Below are 19,974 nucleotides of genomic sequence, written 5' to 3'. Positions count from 1 at the left end.
GACCGGTATGGCCTCTCTGGGTACTCGAGCTCCGGATACTGGATACTCGGACAATCCAGTATTGGGCTGATTTGCATTTTTTGACTGCATTCGTGATCGGCAGAGGAACCATCAGAGAGTCCCGGACAGCTGCCGAGGCTCCAGTCTGATGTATCGTCGTCTGACATGGGGTAATCAAGCTCTCCCTCAATATCACTCAGCGCGTCGTCATTGCTGTTAGACACATAGGGGTCTCCGAGATCTGGACGTCGGCCGGAGTAGAAGAAGTAGATTGGTCGTCGTGCGCGTGCAAGATCGATATCGCTCGGCCCTTCCCTCGGCGGCCGGGGCATGGGCCTCAGAGATCTGAGGTACTCTGCTGCGTGGGCGTCGCGAGGCTGTGGGCAGTCTATACATTCAATTTCTCGGTGTTCCAAGCATCGGATGATGAATCGAGTACCATCGCGTGGACGTCTCATCGTGTACACTTCCTAGTTCTCGACTGGGGTCCATCGGGTGTCCGAGGCTCGCGTGGACGTGGAAAAGCCGGGTGGGATTGACATGATGTATGTTTGCGATGATTTCGAATAATATACTTGCTGGGTGACCCGAAATAGACAATGATGAGTTGGGTTGTTCGGGTAATGGTAAAGAGAAAACCGGAAAAGGGGGATGATGTTGGGGAGAGGAACAGGGATGGCATTTCTATACCAGAACTTGCTTGGCCTGGGCTCTTGCCATTGGGCATGCCGTGGGTATTACCTACCTCATGTAAGTCACAGGGACAATCATTGCATACCTCGCGATCCTTCCCAATATGAGAACATCGTGGTTTTACATAGCTGGTGCGGCAGGAACGGGAGGTGAAGAACTTGGTGAGTTAGGCTTAGAAAGTCTTTTGCCAGCCCACCAAGCACTCTTTCCAATCTTCAAATCTGCAAGCTACCCTGTCATACGGGAAGGCCCGTCAACCGCCTAGCCTCTAACTTGAGCCTTCAAATCTTCAGAAATGCCTGTTACAAACAACGGCGAGCTTGCCTGGATTTCCAAGTACAACATGTCGATGGCGTCGACTCTCATACTCACCAAGGAACAGCCCCATCTCTGTTTGAAAACGTTCCCGACACAGCACTCCCCTCCTCCAGCGTAGCCATCTCCACAATCCTCTTCGCCCCCAACCCAGTTGAAGCAGCGCCATGGCTAGCCAGCAGATCCTTCCCCATAAACGCAGTCAGCTTCGTCTCAATCAGCCCCGGGCACACGGCATTCGCAACGCCCCCGTCACCCTTCAACACCCTAGCATAGCTGACGGTCAACATATTGACCGCAGATTTGCTGGCATCGTACGCCTTGGCCGCGATATCGTAGAACCCCGCGCTTCCGTCCAGGGCAGCGGCCATGGACCCCTTGGTAGAGCTGACGAAGACGATGCGCGGGAACTGGGCCTTGCGGAGGAGCGGGAGGAGCGCGCCAGTTAGGACGGCGGTGCCGACGACGTTTGTGGCAAAGGTGGACGTCCACTGCTCACGTACGGAGAGTTTGTCGTTCATGTCAAAGTGCGCGCCGGCGTTGTTGACGAGGACGTCGAGTTTTCCAAAGGTTTCGGAGATGTAGGCGGCCGCTGCGAGGATGTCGTTGTCGGATGTGAGATCGAGTTGGATGGCGGACGCGCACAGGCCGCGAGACGTGAGGGAATCGGCTACCTCTTGGCCTGCTTTGAGGCTACGAGAACCGATGATGACGTGGTAGTGATGGGCGGAAGCTAGGATTTCGGCAGCGGCGCGGCCGATGCCGCCGTTGGCTCCTGTGATGAGTGCTACTGTCTGGGGATTCATGATGCTGAGGTATTTAATGATGTGATATGAGAGTGACGACTAGAGGAATGTGTAATACTCGCTCAACCTCGTCCTCCTCGCCTTATATGTATCGTATCCTTCATATTTAGAAGTATCATGATACTTGTCCATGAGCTCGAATGAATCATAATGACGTTTCTGCAGAGATAAAGTAAGTAGAATTGCGAATCAACATCTCACCGGCCTCTAAAACGATAAGCCTCAAGCTAAATGCAAGATCTTGACGCATTTGCTATCGAGATGAGCTCCTATCTCATATAATCTAATCACCCGATAAGCAGGCATTCCACTCCGAAGGCTCCCCTGGATGCTCTGCCCGCTTGGCATCATGGACTGGGAAACAAAACGGTTGAAAAAGGTCCTCTGTACACGGAAACCGAAACCGAGATCCGCTTTTACATAGGTTGGATGTTGAAGTCCTTCCTGGATGACTCTTCGCCGCTTGAGCCAAGACCAGGGGTGCCGGAGTCTCCCAACTATCCGCCCGGGCTCGACCCGCTTTTGCGGCCCTCTCAGGGGCAAGATGACGGCGTTTTCAGTCGGTACTGAACGTAATTCGCAAGTGAGAAACGCCACACTTTAGAAAGGATCCAATGTAGTCGAGATTGCAATCGGACACATGATCGCGGGATATATCTGAAATCTGATTTAAAGCAAGAGTTGCAAAATCCGTAGTGTGTCGAGGCGTGGGTGTTAGGATAGATAACCGACAATGGTGGCCTTTGAAGTGAGAATGTTGACATTTTCTTCGGTGTTGGTCCTGTGTGACAGACATGAGGAGGCCCAGAAGTTTTCGACTGTACGCTTGAGAGTGAGCAAGCTCTATCGTGTCCAGTCCATACCGAGGCCAAGGATGGACTCAATGGGCCACACCAGGCAATCCAAGCACCGTCCAAATCATTGCTTTCATGGCGTCTCGTAACCGATCTCACTGACTAAAAGAGTAGAAAAAAGAGTCGCATTTGCCACCATAATCGGCGGTGGGTATCTATCTAACATACTTGCTCATAAATCGCTTGTGGAAGTCGGAGCGCAGGAGATCCTATACGCAAGTCAGCAAAACCATCATCACACCGCTTGCGCTCACCCGTCATAGGGGTGCTTAGACCAAGAAAGGGGGGGTGGAATACTCACGTTGACAAACTCCTTGCCCTTGCCCTTCTCTTCCGTTCCCCTCGCCTGATTCTTGAAAACGACATCGTCGTCCCACCGTCTCTTCATGTTGAAATCAGGCTTATTCAACAACGGGTTCCCCAGCGCGATATCCCTCTCCCGCGCCTCCTCCTCGACCTTAGCCCTCTCCCTCTCTTCCTTCTCTCTCTTCTCCGCCCTCTCGCGTCGGATCTTCTCCATCTCGCGCTGTAGCTCCGCCTCCTCGTCGTCGCTGTCCTCGTCACTATCGTCATCGTCGTCATCGTCTTCTTCGTCCCCTTCCTCGTCTGAGGATGCGTCGACGTCCCGCGACTCTTCTAATATCCTCCTCCGCTTCGCTTCAAAGTCCTCTTCTGCGTCTGCTTGCGACCCGGCCTCGAGGGCACGCTTCACGCCGCCCGAGGGCGCGTCGGTAGTATCGGCATCGTCGTTCGCGGAGGGGGGAGGCGCGCCGCCGTTCTTCTTGGCGAAGTGGGCGGCCTCGGCGGCGAGGAGCTCGGCTCTGAGATCGTGGGATTCTTCGTCTGCGTTGCCGCCCTGGCCTGCTTGGCGGAACTTGAGTTGGGTGTGCGCTGGGAGGAGACGTTGGTGGTAGGCCGGGCCGCGAAGGGCTTCTTTGCCTCGGGCCTGGGTATTATTTGGTTAGTAAAAAAGTTGAATCGTTGGTGAAAGAGCACTATGAAAACATACCGGATCAAAGGTGGGACGATGAGCGGTGGTCATGTTGGCAGTTTTGCGACGGGTTGTGAGAGTTGAAGATTGGTCGGTGTTGAAGAAGACTGAAAGTGCTAATCTGGTGATTGACAATTGACGTTCGGTCCCCCAGTAAATGCATGCGCGCGCGCACCTGGCTGAGTGGGTCCAGCTGCAGGGGAGGCGACACTTTAAGGCTTCGACCGCCCGGCAGAATTTTTGCAAGTGCCCCACCAATGCGATTGACCTCACTGAACACCTGCAGGTCACTATTGAGCCCATGAGTTTGTTTCTCAGTCTGAAATTGCTTCTCACATTTTACCAATTTCAACCACCAAGATGCCCAGGGAAGCCGAGCCGTCAGCAAATGAAAAGGCCTTTGTCACACAAGCTCTTAAGGAGAACTTGAGACTTGATGGCCGGGAATTCGATCAATATCGAAAAGTCCAGCTCACTTTTGGCGATGAATATGGAGTGGCCAACGTTGAACTCGGCAAGACGAGGTCAGTAACTCATGAAGTTATTCTTCACTCACCAGGTCCAATTTTGCTAACCACCATCACAGAGTCCTCGTCAAAGTCTCCGCAGAAGTGACGGTCCCCTACCCAGACCGCCCCTTTGAGGGCGTCTTCCAAATCACCACCGAGCTCAGCCCCATGGCCTCCCCAGCCTTCGAGGTCAACCGCCCAACCGAGGCCGAGGTCCTCCTCTCCCGCCTCCTCGAGAAGACGGTCCGCCGCTCGGGCGCCCTCGACACGGAATCCCTCTGCCTCGTCGCCGGCAAAAAGGTATGGTCCGTCCGCGCCGACGTCCACATCCTCTCCCACGACGGCAACCTCACCGACGCGGCCTGCCTCGCCGTCATCGCCGCCCTGCGCCACTTCCGCAAGCCCGACACCTCCAACGAGGGCGAGAGCCTCACAATCTTCACCCCCGCCGAGCGCGAACCCGTGCCCCTGAGCTGGCTGCACAGCCCCTTTTGCGTGACGTTTAGCTTCTACGGCGACGAGGGCGAGATTACGCTCGTCGACGCAAACTGGCTCGAGGAGCAGCTGCGGACAAGCAGCGTGACGGTCAGCCTGAACAAGCACGGCGAGATTAGCCAGATTTCCAAGTTGGGAGGCACGCCCGTCGAGGCGGTGACGCTGCTGCACTGCGGCAACGTGGCGTTGCAAAAGGCGAAGGAGTTCTCGACGATAGTGGACGAGAGGTTGGCGGACGACGCGAAGCGTAGGGACAAGGGCGGTCTCATATCAGAGCTTCTGTCGGCGGAGAATGACAGAGTGGTGGACGCATAGAACACGGCCAGTCAAGCAGAGGAAGATTAACCAAAAAAATGTAAAATGATACCCAGCCAAATACGCTCTCAAAAACCCATGCTCTGCAAGAAGAAGCGAAGTGACCAACGTGGCTTCACCCGTTCGTCCCTTGACTTTGAGCCTCCAACTCCATCTACGCCCAGTCTAAAAAGAAGTTCCCGTGTACTATCATGCCTCGTAAATGACGACAAGCCAGCGACGACGTCTACCGCATCACCGGCGGCCTCGACTCCTTATTCCACTTCACTCGCGACCGCACCCACTCCACCGCCTCCTTGACACCCGTCCCCGTCAGCGCACTAACAGGCAACACCCTCGAGTCGCGGATACTGCTCGCCTTTTCGCCCTCGAAGACCTTCTTCACGAGCCCCTCCTTGATCCTCACGACCTCTACGCAATCCTCCCGGTCCTGCTTGTTGGCCAGCACCAGAACGGGCACGCCCTCGGTCTCGGAGTGCTGCAGCACGTCCTCGAGCACGAGGCGGCACTCGTCCAGCCGGCCGGAGCCGTTGTCGTGCTCGAGGTTGCCGTCGCCAATGTCGGTCGAGTCGATGATGAAGACGATGGCATGCGCCGAGGCGTAGTAGCTCTGCCACAGGCGGCGCAGCGAGTGCTGCCCGCCGACGTCCCAGATCTTGAGGTACATGTCCGGCAGGGATATCGTCGAGACGTTTTGGCCCACCGTCGGCACGGTCTTGAGTTTCGGGTCCGGGTGCGACTCGAGGAAGAAGTGCTTGACTTGCTCGTGAAAGGTTGTCTTGCCGGCATTGTCGAGGCCGAGGAGGATGACGGAGTACTCTGTGGAAGGGGGAGAAGATTAGCTATGGAAACTGGCCGTGGACAATGGGTTTGTGGTTCATCATGCGCGAACCTTCTTTGCTAGTAGCTAGGAGGTATAACCCCTTGGCTAGGTGATACATGGCAGGCAAACGGCCGACTGGCGAGCGGCACCTGGTTTGCGACTATTTCAACGAGCGAGGTTCTGGGGGATCGTTTGGGGCCGGGATAGGTGGAGGGTTTCGAAGGCGGCGCAATTGGCGGGATGTGGATGGAGGAAGTGGATGGAGGAAGTGGATGGAGCTCGTCCACACGAGCTGGAGCTCAAACTTGCGTTGGAGCTTGTGCTGGCCTGTACTCCGTAGCGCTGACACGCTGTCCGCTACGTGGGTGGTGGGGGGTCCATACAGGGGTTTCAGGGACCTCCAGCTAGTGTCGGCGGCTCCTCAGCCCTACGGGCCCGGGCAGGCACGGCTCCGTTGCTGTTGTCTCCTCTACTGTCACGTAAGGCGCAAATTCCATTTGGTTGAGGACCTTGATGTCACACGACACTTGCTCAGGGCAGATAGATACCGCTCATTCTTCAAGTCATAAAAGTAAGAGATTTCTGATGATGACAACCCCTCCTCTCGTCACTCTTCTGCATCAGCTTGACGTCTATCGCACTTCTGATGAAGTCACTTACTCACTCAACCTCAGAGTGCTACTAACGCTAAGCTCATAGTCAACTCTCCCTACTTGGAATCCCAGAAAACACCCAAAAATATGCGGGCGAGTCTATTTATTCATGTCTATCATGACGTCTAAACACATTCGCGATCACAACCCCCGGGAACAGCTCCACCACCCTTCTCACATCTTTGGCGTAGTAGTCGCATAACCCTCAACAACAGCAGTCATCAACCGGTTGGCAATAGCCGCCGGGGGAGGCAACCTCAGCCCGCCCTCCTTGTACCCCTCCGGCGCAGGCTCGCCGAGCCCGCTAACCCCAAACTTGAGCGCGTCTCGCACCGTCTCGAGCGGGAACCACTGCGCGTCCTCCAGCTCCGGGTCGTTGCCGAGGTCAATCGTCTCGCCGTCGGGCAGCGCCTGCGCGATGGCGCCAATCATCAAGCTCGCCGGGTACGGCCACGGCTGGCTCGAGTGGATCACCACCCGGCCCACGCGCACGCCGGCCTCCTCGAGCACCTCGCGCCGGACGGATTCCTCGATGGACTCGCCCGGCTCGATGAAGCCGGCCAGCGTGCTGTACCAGTTGGGCGGGTACCGCTTGTTCCGGCCCAGGAGCACCTTGGTGCCGTCCGAGGACACGACGGCGGCGATCATGGTCGGGTCCGTACGAGGGAAGCTGATGTTGGAGACGCCCTTGCGCGTGGCGCACTCGGCCCGCTCGCGGGGTGTGTCGGAGCCTGCGAGGTCGGTGGTGGGACACAGGCGCTTGTAGCCCGTGTTGCCCGACAGAGACGGCTGCCCGCACCCGGCGCAGAACTTGTTGCGCGTGTTCCAGTCTGCGATGGAACGGGCCTGGGCGTAGATGCCAGCTGACAGTTGCTCATTAGTTTGACTGATATACAAACCGCTTGTTCATTTGCAAGAGGTAAATCCTTACCATGATCCGGCTCGAGCGTCATCGGTCTCATTCCCTCGAGGAACTTGTACCCCTTGCTCGACTGAGCCTCGATAAGCTGGTTGGCGGCATCGGCGTAGGAGCCCTTGGGCGTCACGTCAACAGCGAACCACGGCCGTCCCTTGAGCCCCTTGTACTCGAACGGCACCTTTGCGCTCTCCTCGAGACCCAGGAAGATGATGAGCGGCTTCGTGACCGTCGAGTCAAAGTTCTTGATCAGATCCTCCTCGGACGGCCCGAACGGGTCCTCAGTGGTGAGGGGCTTGACATCGTCGTACGAGACAAACTGCACTCTCGTCGGGGCGCTGGTGAGGGGGCTGAGGTCCTTGAGGAGCATGAATTTGGTGTCCTTTGATTGAAAGGCGGACCGGATAAAGGTGTGGTCGGTACGCAGCCAGCCGACGCGGTTGAGGACGCTGCCGGCGAAGTAGTTGACGGTTTCCCGCCCGAACTTGCGGGACAGCATGGAGTCCGGGTCGTCGACTGGTGCGGGGAGGTTCCAAGTTTGAGAACCCATGCCGAGGTTTCCTGGGTTTCTGGCTCAAGCGGGCGGTGAAGCTATCGCGGGGTCCTTGGGTTTTACGTGGGGGTTTCGGGGTGACTGGCGCCGATGTAGGATGTGTATGACGTATACTCCGTACCAAAATCAGAAAAGCAGTGAGTGCAAGTTTCTACAATAAGTTGATGTTAGAAAGACTGGAGGCGTCTTAAAGTGTGAGATATCTGAAAGACGTGCGGCAGAGACGGCAGCGGCAACGGACTGGCCCGGCTGATTAATCAGATTGACGAGGGACGGCAGAGAAAGATGGGGGACACCAGAGACGCAATGCGATGGATCTTGGAGCTTGTCACGGTGAATCACGACTCGCCGCTGAGCTCCGATAAATGGAGCCCCCTCCGGCAGATCCCTCCTCCCCCACACCAGGTGCGATTAAGAGATCGACTGGTCACCGTCGGGTCAGTGTCAGTGTTAGTGTCCGGACTTGTTACGGTGTTCGGAGCTACTGGACAGCCCGTGCGTGGCAGCTGTCTTACGAGCCTTTGTATTGGAATACCTCCATGATCATTGGGTATGATGTGGAAGGGGAGCTCTAATGGGTGCTCGTTGGGCAGCTGTCAATGCGACAACTTGGATGTAAGAGAGATGAGGATGCACTTAAGCTTATCCAATCGCCTTGGGCCCCCCTGAAGTCGCCCACGCGGCGGCTTAGATCTTGCCGAGGTGCAAGGAAGTGTTTAGTCATCATCGACTTCCTCTCACGATCACAGCCATACTCCTGACTGAAAACCTCACACTAACGAGCAGTCGAATCTCCGGGAGCAAGACTGGGAATTTTCTGCCGCTCTGTTCCATGCAATCAACATCGGCTGGAAAATTTAAGATCTCGTTTGCTGTTAGTCTTCAGCTGACATGAATACGAAGAAACAGGATCTCAGTGTAGGCAATGTCGCAACCTTGGCTTCTGCATTGTGGGTCCTTCCTTTGCTCACCATCGACTCAAGGTATACCAAAGGCACTTTTGCGCTGATTTCTTCAGACGTTCTACCTCTCTCGAAACCAAGAGACAGCGCCTCTTGGTATCTATATTTTCATTGATCTCTTCGTCCTCTTCTCAACACCACCTGTTGACGGATGGAATGAAATAGCTGAACTACCCATCAGCGACACTGCTCATATCACATCAATTCTGACAACCTTTCTGATGACTTTTGATTTGTATTCAATCAAATGATACTGACAATATCAGCCGTCAGGCGGCAGCAAACATCACAACAGTGGGATCCACGAAAGACTTGGCATCCTAGCCGCGTCAATACCACTGCAAGGGGCCCGGTACTTCAATTTAATGCCAGCATGTCGTCTCTGAAAGTATTTACGCTCGCTTGAACTCGCCATTGAGGATCGATATCCGATTCGATCTGTCTCTCTAGTCACTCTAAACCAGAGAGGGCAGTATCTAATGACGCTGAATCTTGACATCGCTCCAAGTCTCCGTTGCTTCTGACAAGGATACTGATAAAAGAAGAGACGAGACAAGCACCCAAGATGCCTAATCTCTAGCTCTAGATAGAGAAACATATGGAAGAAGGCCGTACTAGACCTTTGCCCAAAACGACCCTCCCACGCTCTTCCTCTTCGCCTCCCTCGCCAAGAAAATAAACACCATCCCCAGCATCAAGCTACTCCCCGCAAACATCTGCGCACCCAAATACCTACCACCCAAAACAGAAACCAGCGCCCCGGCAATCGGCGGGCCCGTCAACACGCTCATGCTCACAATCGTAAACACCATGCCGATCCGCGCCCCCTGCTTCCTCGGATCGTCCGTCAGCGACGCCAGCGCAGACGGGAAGAGCGCCTGGATCCCTCCCAGCGCGATGCCGCTCAAAGCGGCCCAGACGTAGAGAGCCGCCCGCGAGGAGGAGGAGGAGACGGCGATGGGCAGCGCCGCCCAGGAGTACGCCAGGGCCGCAGCAGCACCGGCGGTAGGGACGAACATTGTCAGGTTGCCGACGCGGTCTGCGAGGCGGTTAAGGACGAGGCGGCCGAGGATGCCGACGCCGTTTGTTATCATGAGGAGTTCAAGGGAGGTGTCGTAGGAGGCGCCTTGGATGTCGCGGGCGTAGGCTGCGAGGAAGAAGAAGACGATATATGATGCCCAGAAGCACTGCCCAGTTCAAAACAGAGGTCAGAATTCATTTGGTATTCAGGGGTTAGTCACTTTGGTGACTGAACAGAATACAGAAGGAGAGAGAAGCCTTTCTAGGGAAATCAACGCACCAGAGATGCTCCCACGGCATAGAAGGTATACTCCAAGTCCTTGAACGCCGCCCACTCCACCAAGTTCCCCGTCTTGCGAGGCGGCACCCTCGGCTTCAGACACGACAGCGCGGTACCCAGTGCGGCGGCCTGGACGAACCCGAGCGTCCTCATCGTCCAGCCGAACCCGGCACGGGGCAACATCTTCCGAATAACAATAGGAAACACCACGCCCCCGGCCCCGCTCCCGCAGGCCGTGATCCCGATCGCAAAGGAGCGCCGCTTGGCAAAGTACGTCGAGACAAGGGCAACGGTGGGACAGAAGAGGCACCCGTTCCCCAGGCCGACGCAGACCCCCTGGGCGAGCAGGAGCTGCCAGTACTGCGTGCAGGCCGAGGCCGCCAGGTTGCCCGCGACGACAAGGACGGAGCCGGCTGTCGCCACGAGGCGGAAGTAGCCCGCGTCCGTGAGACGACCGGTGAAGGTGCCGATGAAGAAGAGGAGGAAGATCTCGACAGATCCGATCCAGGATATGTCTGAGGGGCTGCGGTCGAGGGTTTGGATGTAGTAGCTCTGGAAAGCGCCAAAGGAGTTGATCATGCCCCTAACATCGTGCTTCTTAGTTATTTGGTTGAGAAAGGTTTGTGGTCTCAAGGATCATACCATGTATTCATAACGACGAGGAAGGTGCCAAAGACTTTTCAATATGGGAAAGGTGAGTGAATGGAGCTTTCCCAGTGCAAAAACTTTGGGTCTTGATACAACTTACCACACAACCAAGCCCTCAACCCGCCATCAGGTGGTGGTCCAGGGGTTATGGTCGATGGTGATGTTACTCTACTCGCGATACGACTTATAACACGATCAACTCCATTAGTTGACTGGTTTGGCAAGCTGGTAACCTCGCCCTGATGATACGTGTTGTACGTGGCAGAGTTCCTTCGGCTGTCGAGGTCGGTCGACTCCAGTTGCAGCTCGCTCTTGACGCCATGATCTTCTATGTCACCCGCTTCGAGTTTCCTCTCGTTGTTATCAGACCCGACTGGGCCACTGGTTGTTGTGTTGGACATTGCTTCGTTGAAGCTGTTGTTCTCTGAGCCTTGGGGTTCAAGGTGTGTGCACTGGAGGCAAATGAATAATAATCACTTTTAACGATTTCTTAGAAAATCTGAAGGGGGACGGGGAAAACCCTCTCTGAGGAGCACACTGAGCTTTCTCCCCCCAAGAACCGAGGATAATTCACCGGCAACTAACACCCGCTCCTGTGGTTCAAATTGGTCAGCAGGGAACCCGAGCCAACTGCGGGATCCCTTTCCCCTTTGAGCAATCTGTCTGGCAGTTTGATGACAAATTTAGGTCACAGATAGCGCGATTGACCCAACATGTACTTCATTCTAAGAGCACCCCTCTGCTCTTGAGTTTCAACACTGTGTCAACTGGATTGGCTTATGGGCCGTATACGGAGTTCAGTCAGGTAACAGCGTCCAGCTTGGTTTTGTTACCATTTGTTCGATCCTTGGATTGTATCTGCTGGCCAGGAGGTATTGGTGCCAAGGAGGTAGCAGCGCCAGCGTCATTAGTCAGCACTATTGTTCATTGCACAATCTCACCACCAAATTGCCAACTGCCCCAGCCACATTCATCTTCCGTCTACAGGTACTGGCATACGCTCTCGAATATCTCATCAGTGGCTGTACACGTTCGGCTCCTCACTGAGAGGATCCTATACCACTTCATCTCTACAGCACATCCGCACACATAACTGACTAAGTCATGAACAATGACGGAAGCAGGGAGCCGCCGAGGAAGCGTCTACGTTCAGCACAGCCAACTCGTCGGGGGAGGTCTCGTGGTGCGCGTGGCGGCTCCGTGAACCCCAGTACTACCAGAAATGAGTCAGATGAACTCGATCATCAGCCAACAGAACAAAAAGCACATGAGTCTGAAAGCTCAGTTGACCCACGAGCGCTTCCCATCCCCGCTGCTCTGGAGAGATACAAAGCTTGGAAAGGTATGAAAGTTGAGACTTCTTGCTGTGGTAGCCTATCTACTAACAAGTATATGGGGAGCAAAAGAGGCCGGAGCGCAGCACGATGAATTCTGCTTCATTTGCCGGCGGACCAATGGTCTGACGTATTGCATCACTTGCAAGAGATCGTACCACGAGTCTTGCAGGCCCGAGGAGAGCACTTTTGCTGCCATTGAGGGCAATGATTGCTTCTTTTGCGAAGTTTGCGTCCACCGGAACTGGCACAAAAATCCACCGTTTCTGATGCCGGAGATGCGGCCTTTGCCTGCTTCTTCATTATCATCGGCCCCTGCGGAGGCAGCTGAGGTAACGGGAGCTACGCCCTCGACCGAGGAAACGGCTCGGCAAGATCTATCAAATTCCCACCAAGTTCGCCAGGAGCAAGAGACAAATGGGACGACCGAGGCACCGAGATCCACGCCCCGAACGGCGGCCAGGAGGACTCGCACGACCAAAGCATCACACTCAGCCGCGAGAGAAGAAACAGCAACAGGCCCTCCATCTAGCACCACTCGCACCGAAATCAACCCCCTACCTCCGCCGGCAACAACAATAGCCTCGCGAGATGAACCGGCCCGTACCAGCTCATCCACAGCACGGGCGCCGGCCGCGCGCAAATCCCGCTACACGACCCTCCCGACAGACGTCGACGCCGCGCTGCGTCTTCTGTACGCCGAGCTCGAGACGGCCCACGAGCTCCGGCACAAGGTCGGCGACGTCGAGAGCCAGGTCGCGCAGATGCAGCGGGAGCTCCAGCTGCGCAACAGCGAGCTCGCGGTGGCCAGGCGGGCGGCGGACGTGGGCCGCGTCTCGGCGTCGGAGATGGAGCAGTTGCGGGCGCAGGCTGCGCTGGGGGAAACGGCTGTCGAAGAGGCGGCTGGGTTGAGGGCGGAGAATAGGAGCTTGCGCGCCGAGTTGGAGGTGAGTCGGGAGAAGCTGGTTGAGAGTGAGCGGGCGCTGGAGGAGTGGAAGCGGAAGCTTTCGGCGTTGATGTCGTAGTAAGGGGGAGTGGGGGTTCAAGGCATGCTTCCATCTAGAAGGGAAATTTATAATCAACACCTTTGTACAGATATCCTGGTGAGGGTTTTAAAACCAACAAGAGGTACGAATATGTATGGGGGAGTGCCTCATAACTCGTAATTATGCAGACCATTCACGCCATGCCAGTCTGTCTGCTCCTGATCCCGGGTTGTGGATTAGGGGGATTTGCGGGCTGTTTCTGACCGCTCATGTCGAGCGCGCCCTGGATTCCTGCGTGAGAAATTTGTATCCCGGCAAGACAAGATCAGACTGTCAATGACATTGCCGGGCTCTCTGAGAGAATGTCTTGCACACTGTGTCGAGACTCTCCCGCCCAAGCCCCCTGATAACAACAATACCACTTTGCTGACCAATTTCAGGAAGCCAAGCAAACGGCGAGTGGGCTCTTCTACATCAACGCCATTTATTATTGATACACCCCCGAATCAATGGATGAACCTACAGCATGAAGTCGTACCCTATTCAACCGAGAGTCCGTCCCCGGTTCCGGTCCAGAACCTGGAATAGGAGTTTGTTGTGGCCGAGCCCGTGTTCGTCTGGAAAGATTGGTCATCCTACTTTTCCTTCCCCCGCGGCAAGCGTGAGTTCCCCTGTGTGAGATGCTTCTGGGGCATGATCTGTATAGGTGTTACCGTGGTCCAGTGGTGAAAGGGATCAACAAACCCGATTCACACAGGTTGAAGTATGTGTACTGTGTGTGCTATCTGGGTCTGCTCGGGACGTTCATCTAATCGGTGGAAGTTTCGTTGGCTGTACCGTATCGCTGCGCCAGTGAGTTCACTCCAAGTCTGAAATTTGTCATCCGTTGTTCGACTCAGCTGGATAGTGGTGATCACCGCCGTCTTGCTTCCTTATTTTATATAAATAGTCTCATTACTTACTGTCTGATGGCGAAAATTCGATCTTTCTATATCATCCAGCTTTGCAACATCCCAGATTTAGCTTCTCCGAAAGTCCCAAACTTAAGAACCCAACCCAAACATCATCATCATTACCATGGCCCCTCCCACCACAGCAATCGTCCTCGTCGACCCCTACAACGAATTCCTCCACCACGAGGGCAAAATCTACCCGTCCGTGAAAGAATCCCTCGAGGCGACGGGCACAAACGACAACCTGCGCACCCTCGTCGCCGCGGCGCGCAAGCAGAAAATCCCCATCTTTTACGCCCTGCACAAGACGTGGAAGGAGGGAAACTATGCCGGGTGGACGCACCTCACGCCGTCGCATAAAGGTCTGGCGGCCGCCAAGGGTATCGCGGAGGGCAGCTCGGGCGCGGAGATCTTGGAGGGGCTTGAGCCGGATGTGGTGGGGAACGGGGACGTTATTGCGAGCCGGCATTGGAATAACAGGTGAACCACTTCGTCTGGAAGGAAAAGATCGAGTGTTGACTGTGGTACAGCGGATTTGCCAATACCGATTTGAACTATCAGTTGCGGCAGAGGGGTGTCACGCACCTCGTTATGGCGGGCATGATTGCCAACACCTGTCTCGAGTCCACGGCGCGGGATGCGAGAGAGCTGTAAGTGAAAAAAAAAAAAGAGATCTGAAGAGAGGAAATCGACTGACAATACGTGCTTCGGCGGATGTGCAGTGGCTTCCATGTTACCCTTTTGTGAGTTCTCCAAGGCGTTGCTGTGTGTGCAAGTATTCTTCTTTTGCTGACATAAGGTACCTACACCAGGTCCGACGCGACTGCCGGCTTCAGCACTGCGGTGAAGGATGCCGCGACGAACCTCATCTGGCCGCTGATTGTAGAGAATGTCACAACGGTTGGGGACTGGGTCCGTGAAAGCGAGACCAAGGCCTAAGATAGTCACGTAGCCTGATTCATGGCTTGTCTATAATATGTATGCAGTGATGAGCTAGCATAACGGCTGCAATAAGACGCCACTTTCATACCCAGTGTTCGTGTACGTTGTGAGATGGGAACAGTGCAGACAGCGACGGCCAAATTGGTCAGCAGCGATATGGTGGAGCTTCGTCCGTCTGATTAGGTAAGGTGGTGCCTGTCTTCACGGTTGGACCTTTTGTGGTGGAGACGAGTCCAAATCCGAGCTTGCGCCGGGGTTGCATGTAATCCTCCGAGCCAAGTTGCGGTCTGCCTCTCATGAGGTAAGTATAGGTAGGTACTTCAGATCACATTCCGCTTTCAAGAACTCTGGTTAAGATCCAGGCTGGTTAAGATCCAGGAATTAGTAGGGAAAGTGAGTCTCCTCAATATCGGATACACGTGGTATAAAGTGTGAAGAAGGCCTGCCTGAAAGTTAGGCGAAGCTGAAATGCACACCCGGACAGCTCAAGCAGCACCAAAGGATGGCCAGCTAGGTAGGTACCTGTCGATGAAAAAAAGTGGACGTTTCAGCGCATGGTTAGCGCTCGATTCCCCCGCATTTTGGTTCCCTCTTCCGGCGTGGTCGGTGACGTCGTGGCCAGTCGCTAAAATCCCAGCTGAGAGAAAACTTGCCAGCGCACGTGGACTCGGATGGCGCGAGCGGCGACCGAAAAAAAAGGGCCCTGCAAATTGCTGGTGGTGATTTTCGCGAATGCAAATGTCTCTCATTTCAGGTGGCATGCATAGAGAGGGAAAAAAAAAAAAAAAGTCTTCCTACCTTCATCGTCAGACTTTCGGAGGGACAGAACAGAACTTTCTCCTCCATCTTTTTCCTTACCCCAAAGCCATTGTTGCCGGTGCGTCTTGGATGAGCGCTTACCTGGCATTTTGTTTGTAGAATTGATCTCCATCTAGTCGTTTAATCTTTCTTTGTCCTAGAAAATCTCTGTTCACTCTTATAGCTTGCATCCACCGATACCTACTCCTCCTCTCCTTTCGTTAATCCTCTTTGGCCGCCGCATTTCCCACCCCCCTCCGAAATCGCATCATGGCGCCCCCTACCGCACCACTCAACCTCGACGTTGAGGCCATATCTGGCATTTGCGGGTAAGCACGATCTTTGCAATTCGTCCTCAAATCGATCAATTGCATCCCTCAATGGCTCACACAATGCGCATAGCTCCATCTCAATCGCCTGCTGGGTCGTCGTCTTCTCCCCCCCCAGATTCTCGAGAACTTCCGCCGCGGCAGCGCAGACGGTCTCTCGCTGCAATTCATCATCGTCTGGCTCGCCGGCGATGTCTTTAACATCCTGGGCGCCGTCCTCCAGGGCGTCCTCCCTACCATGGTCAGTCACCTTCACCAGAAAGAGAAATCCCTTGCAAAGCAGAAGTCGCTGCTCCAGCCAGCCAGCCCATGCTGCATCAAGAACCCCCGGCTGACGCTATGACTCCTACCCCTTAGATCATCCTCGCCATCTACTACACCATTGCCGATATGGTCCTCCTGGCCCAGTGCTTCTACTACAGGGGCTTCACCTGGAAGGACGAGGTCGTGCCCCCGGCCCCGAAGCCGCGCAACCGCACCGGCGAACCAAACGAGCGCACCGGCCTCCTCCCCAACCCCATCGTCGAACGCGAGCGCAGAGGCTCAGACTGGTCCAACCTCTCCCCGGCCGTACCCATGCGCCCCGAGACCGGCGTCGCCCCCGGCCCCTCCCCGCGACCGTCCACCGCCCTCCAGGCCATCGCCTGGAACACCACCGCCGTCCTCATGGTTTGCGCCGCCGGCGTCGTCGGCTGGTTCCTGAGCCGCAAGTACTCCCCCCACGCCGAGGAACCGGGCAACCACCACCAGCCTAACGACGACGACGACAATACCCTGACCTTCAACACCCTCGGCCAGGTCTTTGGCTGGCTCTGCGCCGTCTTCTACCTCGGTTCCCGCCTGCCCCAGCTCCTCCTCAACTACCGCCGCAAGTCCACCGAGGGCGTGAGCATGCTCTTCTTCCTCTTCGCGTGCCTCGGCAACCTGACGTACGTGCTGAGCATTTTTGCCTATGACCCGCGCTGCAAGCACGATGAGTGCGCACCGGGCGAGGCGAGCGCTATTTACGGCCGCTACATGCTCGTCAACCTGAGCTGGTTGGCGGGCAGTCTGGGGACGTTGTTGCTTGATATGGGCATCTTTGCGCAGTATTTCATGTACCGCACCGACGAGTTTGCAAGCGACGACGAAGAGGAGGGTGATGATGAGAGCATTGACGAGGATCAGTGGGATCAGCGGCCGTTGCTTGCTCGCGGTGACTCTGTTTACCCGTAAGAGCGGTTCATGAGAGGGCACTTTTTTTTTTTGTTACCGGTTTTTGAAGAATCACATTTGTGACATTTTACCATTTAACTAAGGCGTCCTTGATACACGGAAAGAAAAAGGGTTGGTGGTCATTGTTTTACTATAAAAGTACCTATCGCATTACAGGATCAAGAATCAAGAGACTTGGGGGTAAAAAGGTGGTTACTTTACCGCCACGGAAAATAAAAAGGGGCAGTGGCCGGGGGCAGCCTCAGGGGAGGATACGAGCTGGCTGTTGTACAATAGAGGCAGCAGCCTCGAGAATCATGCGAGGTCGCAACAAAGCTAGATCTACAAATCATTCCTTTCACCTGTCACGCTCGGACGAGGAAAGCTCGTGGCGTTGTTGTTGTTGAGACTTCTCACTCTCTCAACCTTCCGCGCCATGAGCCCGACCCCAGGTGGTTTCTTCATCGTTGGACGTTGTACGTTGAACATATCACTTACTACCAACAAAAAACCAAAAAAATTTAGATCCTTCATCCTCTATCCAACTAGTTGATTCTTCTAGCCTCCGTGATGACCACCAATCACAACCACCCAAGCCTCTTCCACACGAACGTAGCACCCCCCACGAAGGCCGTAACCCCCGTAAACACAATCAACGTCCCATACCCGCTCCCGTACCCAAACCCGGCCTCCCCGCCCACGGCTTCCCTGCACCAACACCCCGCTCAACGGTCCCGAAATCACGTTCCCGACCCCGCGCCCGGCCGCCAACATGCCAAACACCATGATCGGGTCCACGCCCCTCCCGCGCTCCCTCTCGTGCTCCGTCACCGTCTTCATGATACCGGGCCAGGCGGAGGTATACGCGCCCGCAAAGAGGCCGTAGACGACGCAAAACAGATACAGCACGCCCAGGTTCAGCGATAGGCCCCAGAGCAGGAACGTGCCGACGGTGGCGCCGGCGCTGGCGAGCGCGATGCACGACGGCGCGGACCAGCGGTCGACCAAGGATCCCATCGCCACGCAGCCGACGACGGAGGCGACGTTGATGAGGAGGATGGTGAGGGCTGACGCGTAAGGGGACGCGCCGAGGGTGGATTGGGCGAAGGAGGGGAGGTAGATGCCCGGGAGGAAGAAGCCCAGGGCCTCGATTGTGTTTGCGGCCTGGTGCAGGAGAAAAGGGCGGGAGAGGAGGAAGCGCATGTTGTTGAACGGGCGTGCGTGCGTCGCGTCCGCCAATGTCGTTGAAGATATCGGTACACGCGGCTTGATGAAGAAGGCCAGCGGCGCGGTGAGGGCAAAGAGTAAACCGGACCAGAGACGCAGGGTTGTGCGGAAACCGAGGGTGCCGAGGAGGTACTCCATCAGTAACGGGAGCAAGACGCCCGCGAGACCGGTGCCGGACCACATTATGCCGTAGGCGAAGCCCTTGCGGCGGACGAACCACTGGTCGATGTAGACGATGCAGGGCATGTATGTGATGCTGCCGCCTACGGCGTAGAGGATGCCCTGGGTGACGACGAGGTGGGTTACCGTGGTGGAGAAGGAGGAGGTCGCGAGGGCGATGCACATAACCAGGAGGCCTGCGATGGGCGCGTAGCGGGTTTGGCGGGGGTAGAGGCGGAGGAGGGCGGTTTGGAGGGGTCCGCCTAGGTACATTATCCCCTTTTTTTGTCAAGATGTCAGTTTTGGCTCTCGGGGTTGTGTCTCCTTACACGAGAGTTTTGAGATGGGGGGAACAGTATCAGTGAGAAGAGAGTGAAATAGGGGGAAGGAGGGGGGGAAGGAGGGGGAAGGGGGGAAGGGGGGTATTACCATGGCACAGGTACCGATGACGGCGATATTGGGCTGTCCAGCGAACGGCGGGTTCGTGGAGTAGTAATTCTGGAAAACGCCAAAGGCAAAGGGGAATCCCCAGACGAGCATCTCGACGGCGAAGCAGGCGGCTAAGAAGAGCCAGGCCTGTTTCCCGCCGTCGACGGGCGGGAGGGAGGAGAATTCCTGGCTGGCGCTGTGGGCGTCGTGGAGGACACCATCGGCGGCGACGCCGTTCTCGTCGCCGCCGCCGCTGCTTCTGTTGCCGGTGCCGGATTCTGCTGCGGCGGTGGCGTATCGGTCACGGGTCGTCGTTGAGGCTGCCGCTTTTGAGGACTCCGGGACCGGGGCCGTGACTCCGGCATGCGGGGTGAGGTACTGGAGCTCTGTTTGTGAGGTAGACATGGTCGCGACGTTTTACTACACCACGATTCTCTCAGGAAACAAGAAATGGGTGACTCCAAGTTGTCCCCTTTTCAATTCCCGTACAAGAAAAAATGAGAAAGGAGATGTCGTTTGTAGGCTGGTGGAAGTAAAGCTTACCTATGTGAGGCCGGCGTCTTTTGGGCTTGAAGTCGTTGATCGGCTGGGGGCGGGGCGGGAGACTTATCTCGGCGCGGGGAGCCCACTCTACGCCCTCCGATTGACTCGTTGACAAGGGTTGACGGGCGGGCGGGCTAAATCTAGGTACAATGTTGGTTCTAGAAGGCGCACGCCGATCCGCGACAGGGAATCAGGTATCTTCATTCTAGGCCTTGGTCATTAGTTGTTGTATGCACAAATGGACGAA

General features: G+C 55.8%; 10 protein-coding genes across 10 annotated transcripts; 4 read left to right on the top strand and 6 right to left on the bottom strand.

Moving 5' to 3' along the window:
• Positions 1-1,061: 1,061 nt before the first annotated feature.
• On the bottom strand, positions 1,062-1,814 carry N0V96_008539 (uncharacterized protein; the record flags this gene model as incomplete). Its single annotated transcript, XM_065758364.1, has 1 exon — positions 1,062-1,814. One exon carries the CDS (start codon positions 1,812-1,814, stop codon positions 1,062-1,064), a length of 753 nt encoding a protein of 250 aa, XP_065613119.1.
• Positions 1,815-2,823: 1,009 nt separating this feature from the next.
• On the bottom strand, positions 2,824-3,710 carry CWC15 (complexed with cef1p; the record flags this gene model as incomplete). Its single annotated transcript, XM_053190158.2, has 3 exons — positions 2,824-2,877; positions 2,970-3,614; positions 3,678-3,710. 3 exons carry the CDS (start codon positions 3,708-3,710, stop codon positions 2,824-2,826), a joined length of 732 nt encoding a protein of 243 aa, XP_053052580.1.
• Positions 3,711-4,019: 309 nt separating this feature from the next.
• RRP45 (3'-5'-exoribonuclease) lies at positions 4,020-4,978 on the top strand (the record flags this gene model as incomplete). Its single annotated transcript, XM_053190157.1, has 2 exons — positions 4,020-4,183; positions 4,246-4,978. 2 exons carry the CDS (start codon positions 4,020-4,022, stop codon positions 4,976-4,978), a joined length of 897 nt encoding a protein of 298 aa, XP_053052579.1.
• Positions 4,979-5,204: 226 nt separating this feature from the next.
• ARL3 (ADP-ribosylation factor protein 3) lies at positions 5,205-5,919 on the bottom strand (the record flags this gene model as incomplete). Its single annotated transcript, XM_053190156.1, has 2 exons — positions 5,205-5,797; positions 5,871-5,919. 2 exons carry the CDS (start codon positions 5,917-5,919, stop codon positions 5,205-5,207), a joined length of 642 nt encoding a protein of 213 aa, XP_053052578.1.
• A 709-nt stretch (positions 5,920-6,628) lies between these two features.
• On the bottom strand, positions 6,629-7,920 carry NPY1 (NADH pyrophosphatase; the record flags this gene model as incomplete). The annotated part of the gene is made up of 2 exons (XM_053190155.1): positions 6,629-7,317; positions 7,386-7,920. 2 exons carry the CDS (start codon positions 7,918-7,920, stop codon positions 6,629-6,631), a joined length of 1,224 nt encoding a protein of 407 aa, XP_053052577.1.
• Positions 7,921-9,499: 1,579 nt separating this feature from the next.
• Positions 9,500-11,234, bottom strand: N0V96_008534 (uncharacterized protein; the record flags this gene model as incomplete). The annotated part of the gene is made up of 3 exons (XM_053190154.2): positions 9,500-10,072; positions 10,186-10,779; positions 11,034-11,234. 3 exons carry the CDS (start codon positions 11,232-11,234, stop codon positions 9,500-9,502), a joined length of 1,368 nt encoding a protein of 455 aa, XP_053052576.2.
• A 1,202-nt stretch (positions 11,235-12,436) lies between these two features.
• N0V96_008533 (uncharacterized protein) lies at positions 12,437-13,192 on the top strand (the record flags this gene model as incomplete). Its single annotated transcript, XM_053190153.1, has 1 exon — positions 12,437-13,192. One exon carries the CDS (start codon positions 12,437-12,439, stop codon positions 13,190-13,192), a length of 756 nt encoding a protein of 251 aa, XP_053052575.1.
• A 1,038-nt stretch (positions 13,193-14,230) lies between these two features.
• N0V96_008532 (uncharacterized protein) lies at positions 14,231-15,045 on the top strand (the record flags this gene model as incomplete). Its single annotated transcript, XM_065758363.1, has 4 exons — positions 14,231-14,586; positions 14,637-14,756; positions 14,829-14,849; positions 14,919-15,045. 4 exons carry the CDS (start codon positions 14,231-14,233, stop codon positions 15,043-15,045), a joined length of 624 nt encoding a protein of 207 aa, XP_065613118.1.
• Positions 15,046-16,116: 1,071 nt separating this feature from the next.
• RTC2 (putative vacuolar membrane transporter) lies at positions 16,117-17,390 on the top strand (the record flags this gene model as incomplete). The annotated part of the gene is made up of 3 exons (XM_065758362.1): positions 16,117-16,175; positions 16,320-16,416; positions 16,533-17,390. The coding sequence occupies 3 exons, from the start codon at positions 16,117-16,119 to the stop codon at positions 17,388-17,390; spliced, it is 1,014 nt and encodes a 337-aa protein (XP_065613117.1).
• A 537-nt stretch (positions 17,391-17,927) lies between these two features.
• N0V96_008530 (uncharacterized protein) lies at positions 17,928-19,589 on the bottom strand (the record flags this gene model as incomplete). Its single annotated transcript, XM_053190149.2, has 2 exons — positions 17,928-19,034; positions 19,185-19,589. 2 exons carry the CDS (start codon positions 19,587-19,589, stop codon positions 17,928-17,930), a joined length of 1,512 nt encoding a protein of 503 aa, XP_053052571.2.
• Positions 19,590-19,974: the final 385 nt, after the last annotated feature.

Source organism: Colletotrichum fioriniae, assembly GCF_027942845.1.
Source record: "Colletotrichum fioriniae strain IMI 355084 chromosome Unknown scaffold_10, whole genome shotgun sequence".
Lineage (NCBI taxonomy): Eukaryota > Fungi > Ascomycota > Sordariomycetes > Glomerellales > Glomerellaceae > Colletotrichum > Colletotrichum fioriniae.
The sequence above is the reverse complement of the archived record's forward strand: the minus strand, read 5'-3'. Positions and strand labels throughout refer to the sequence as shown.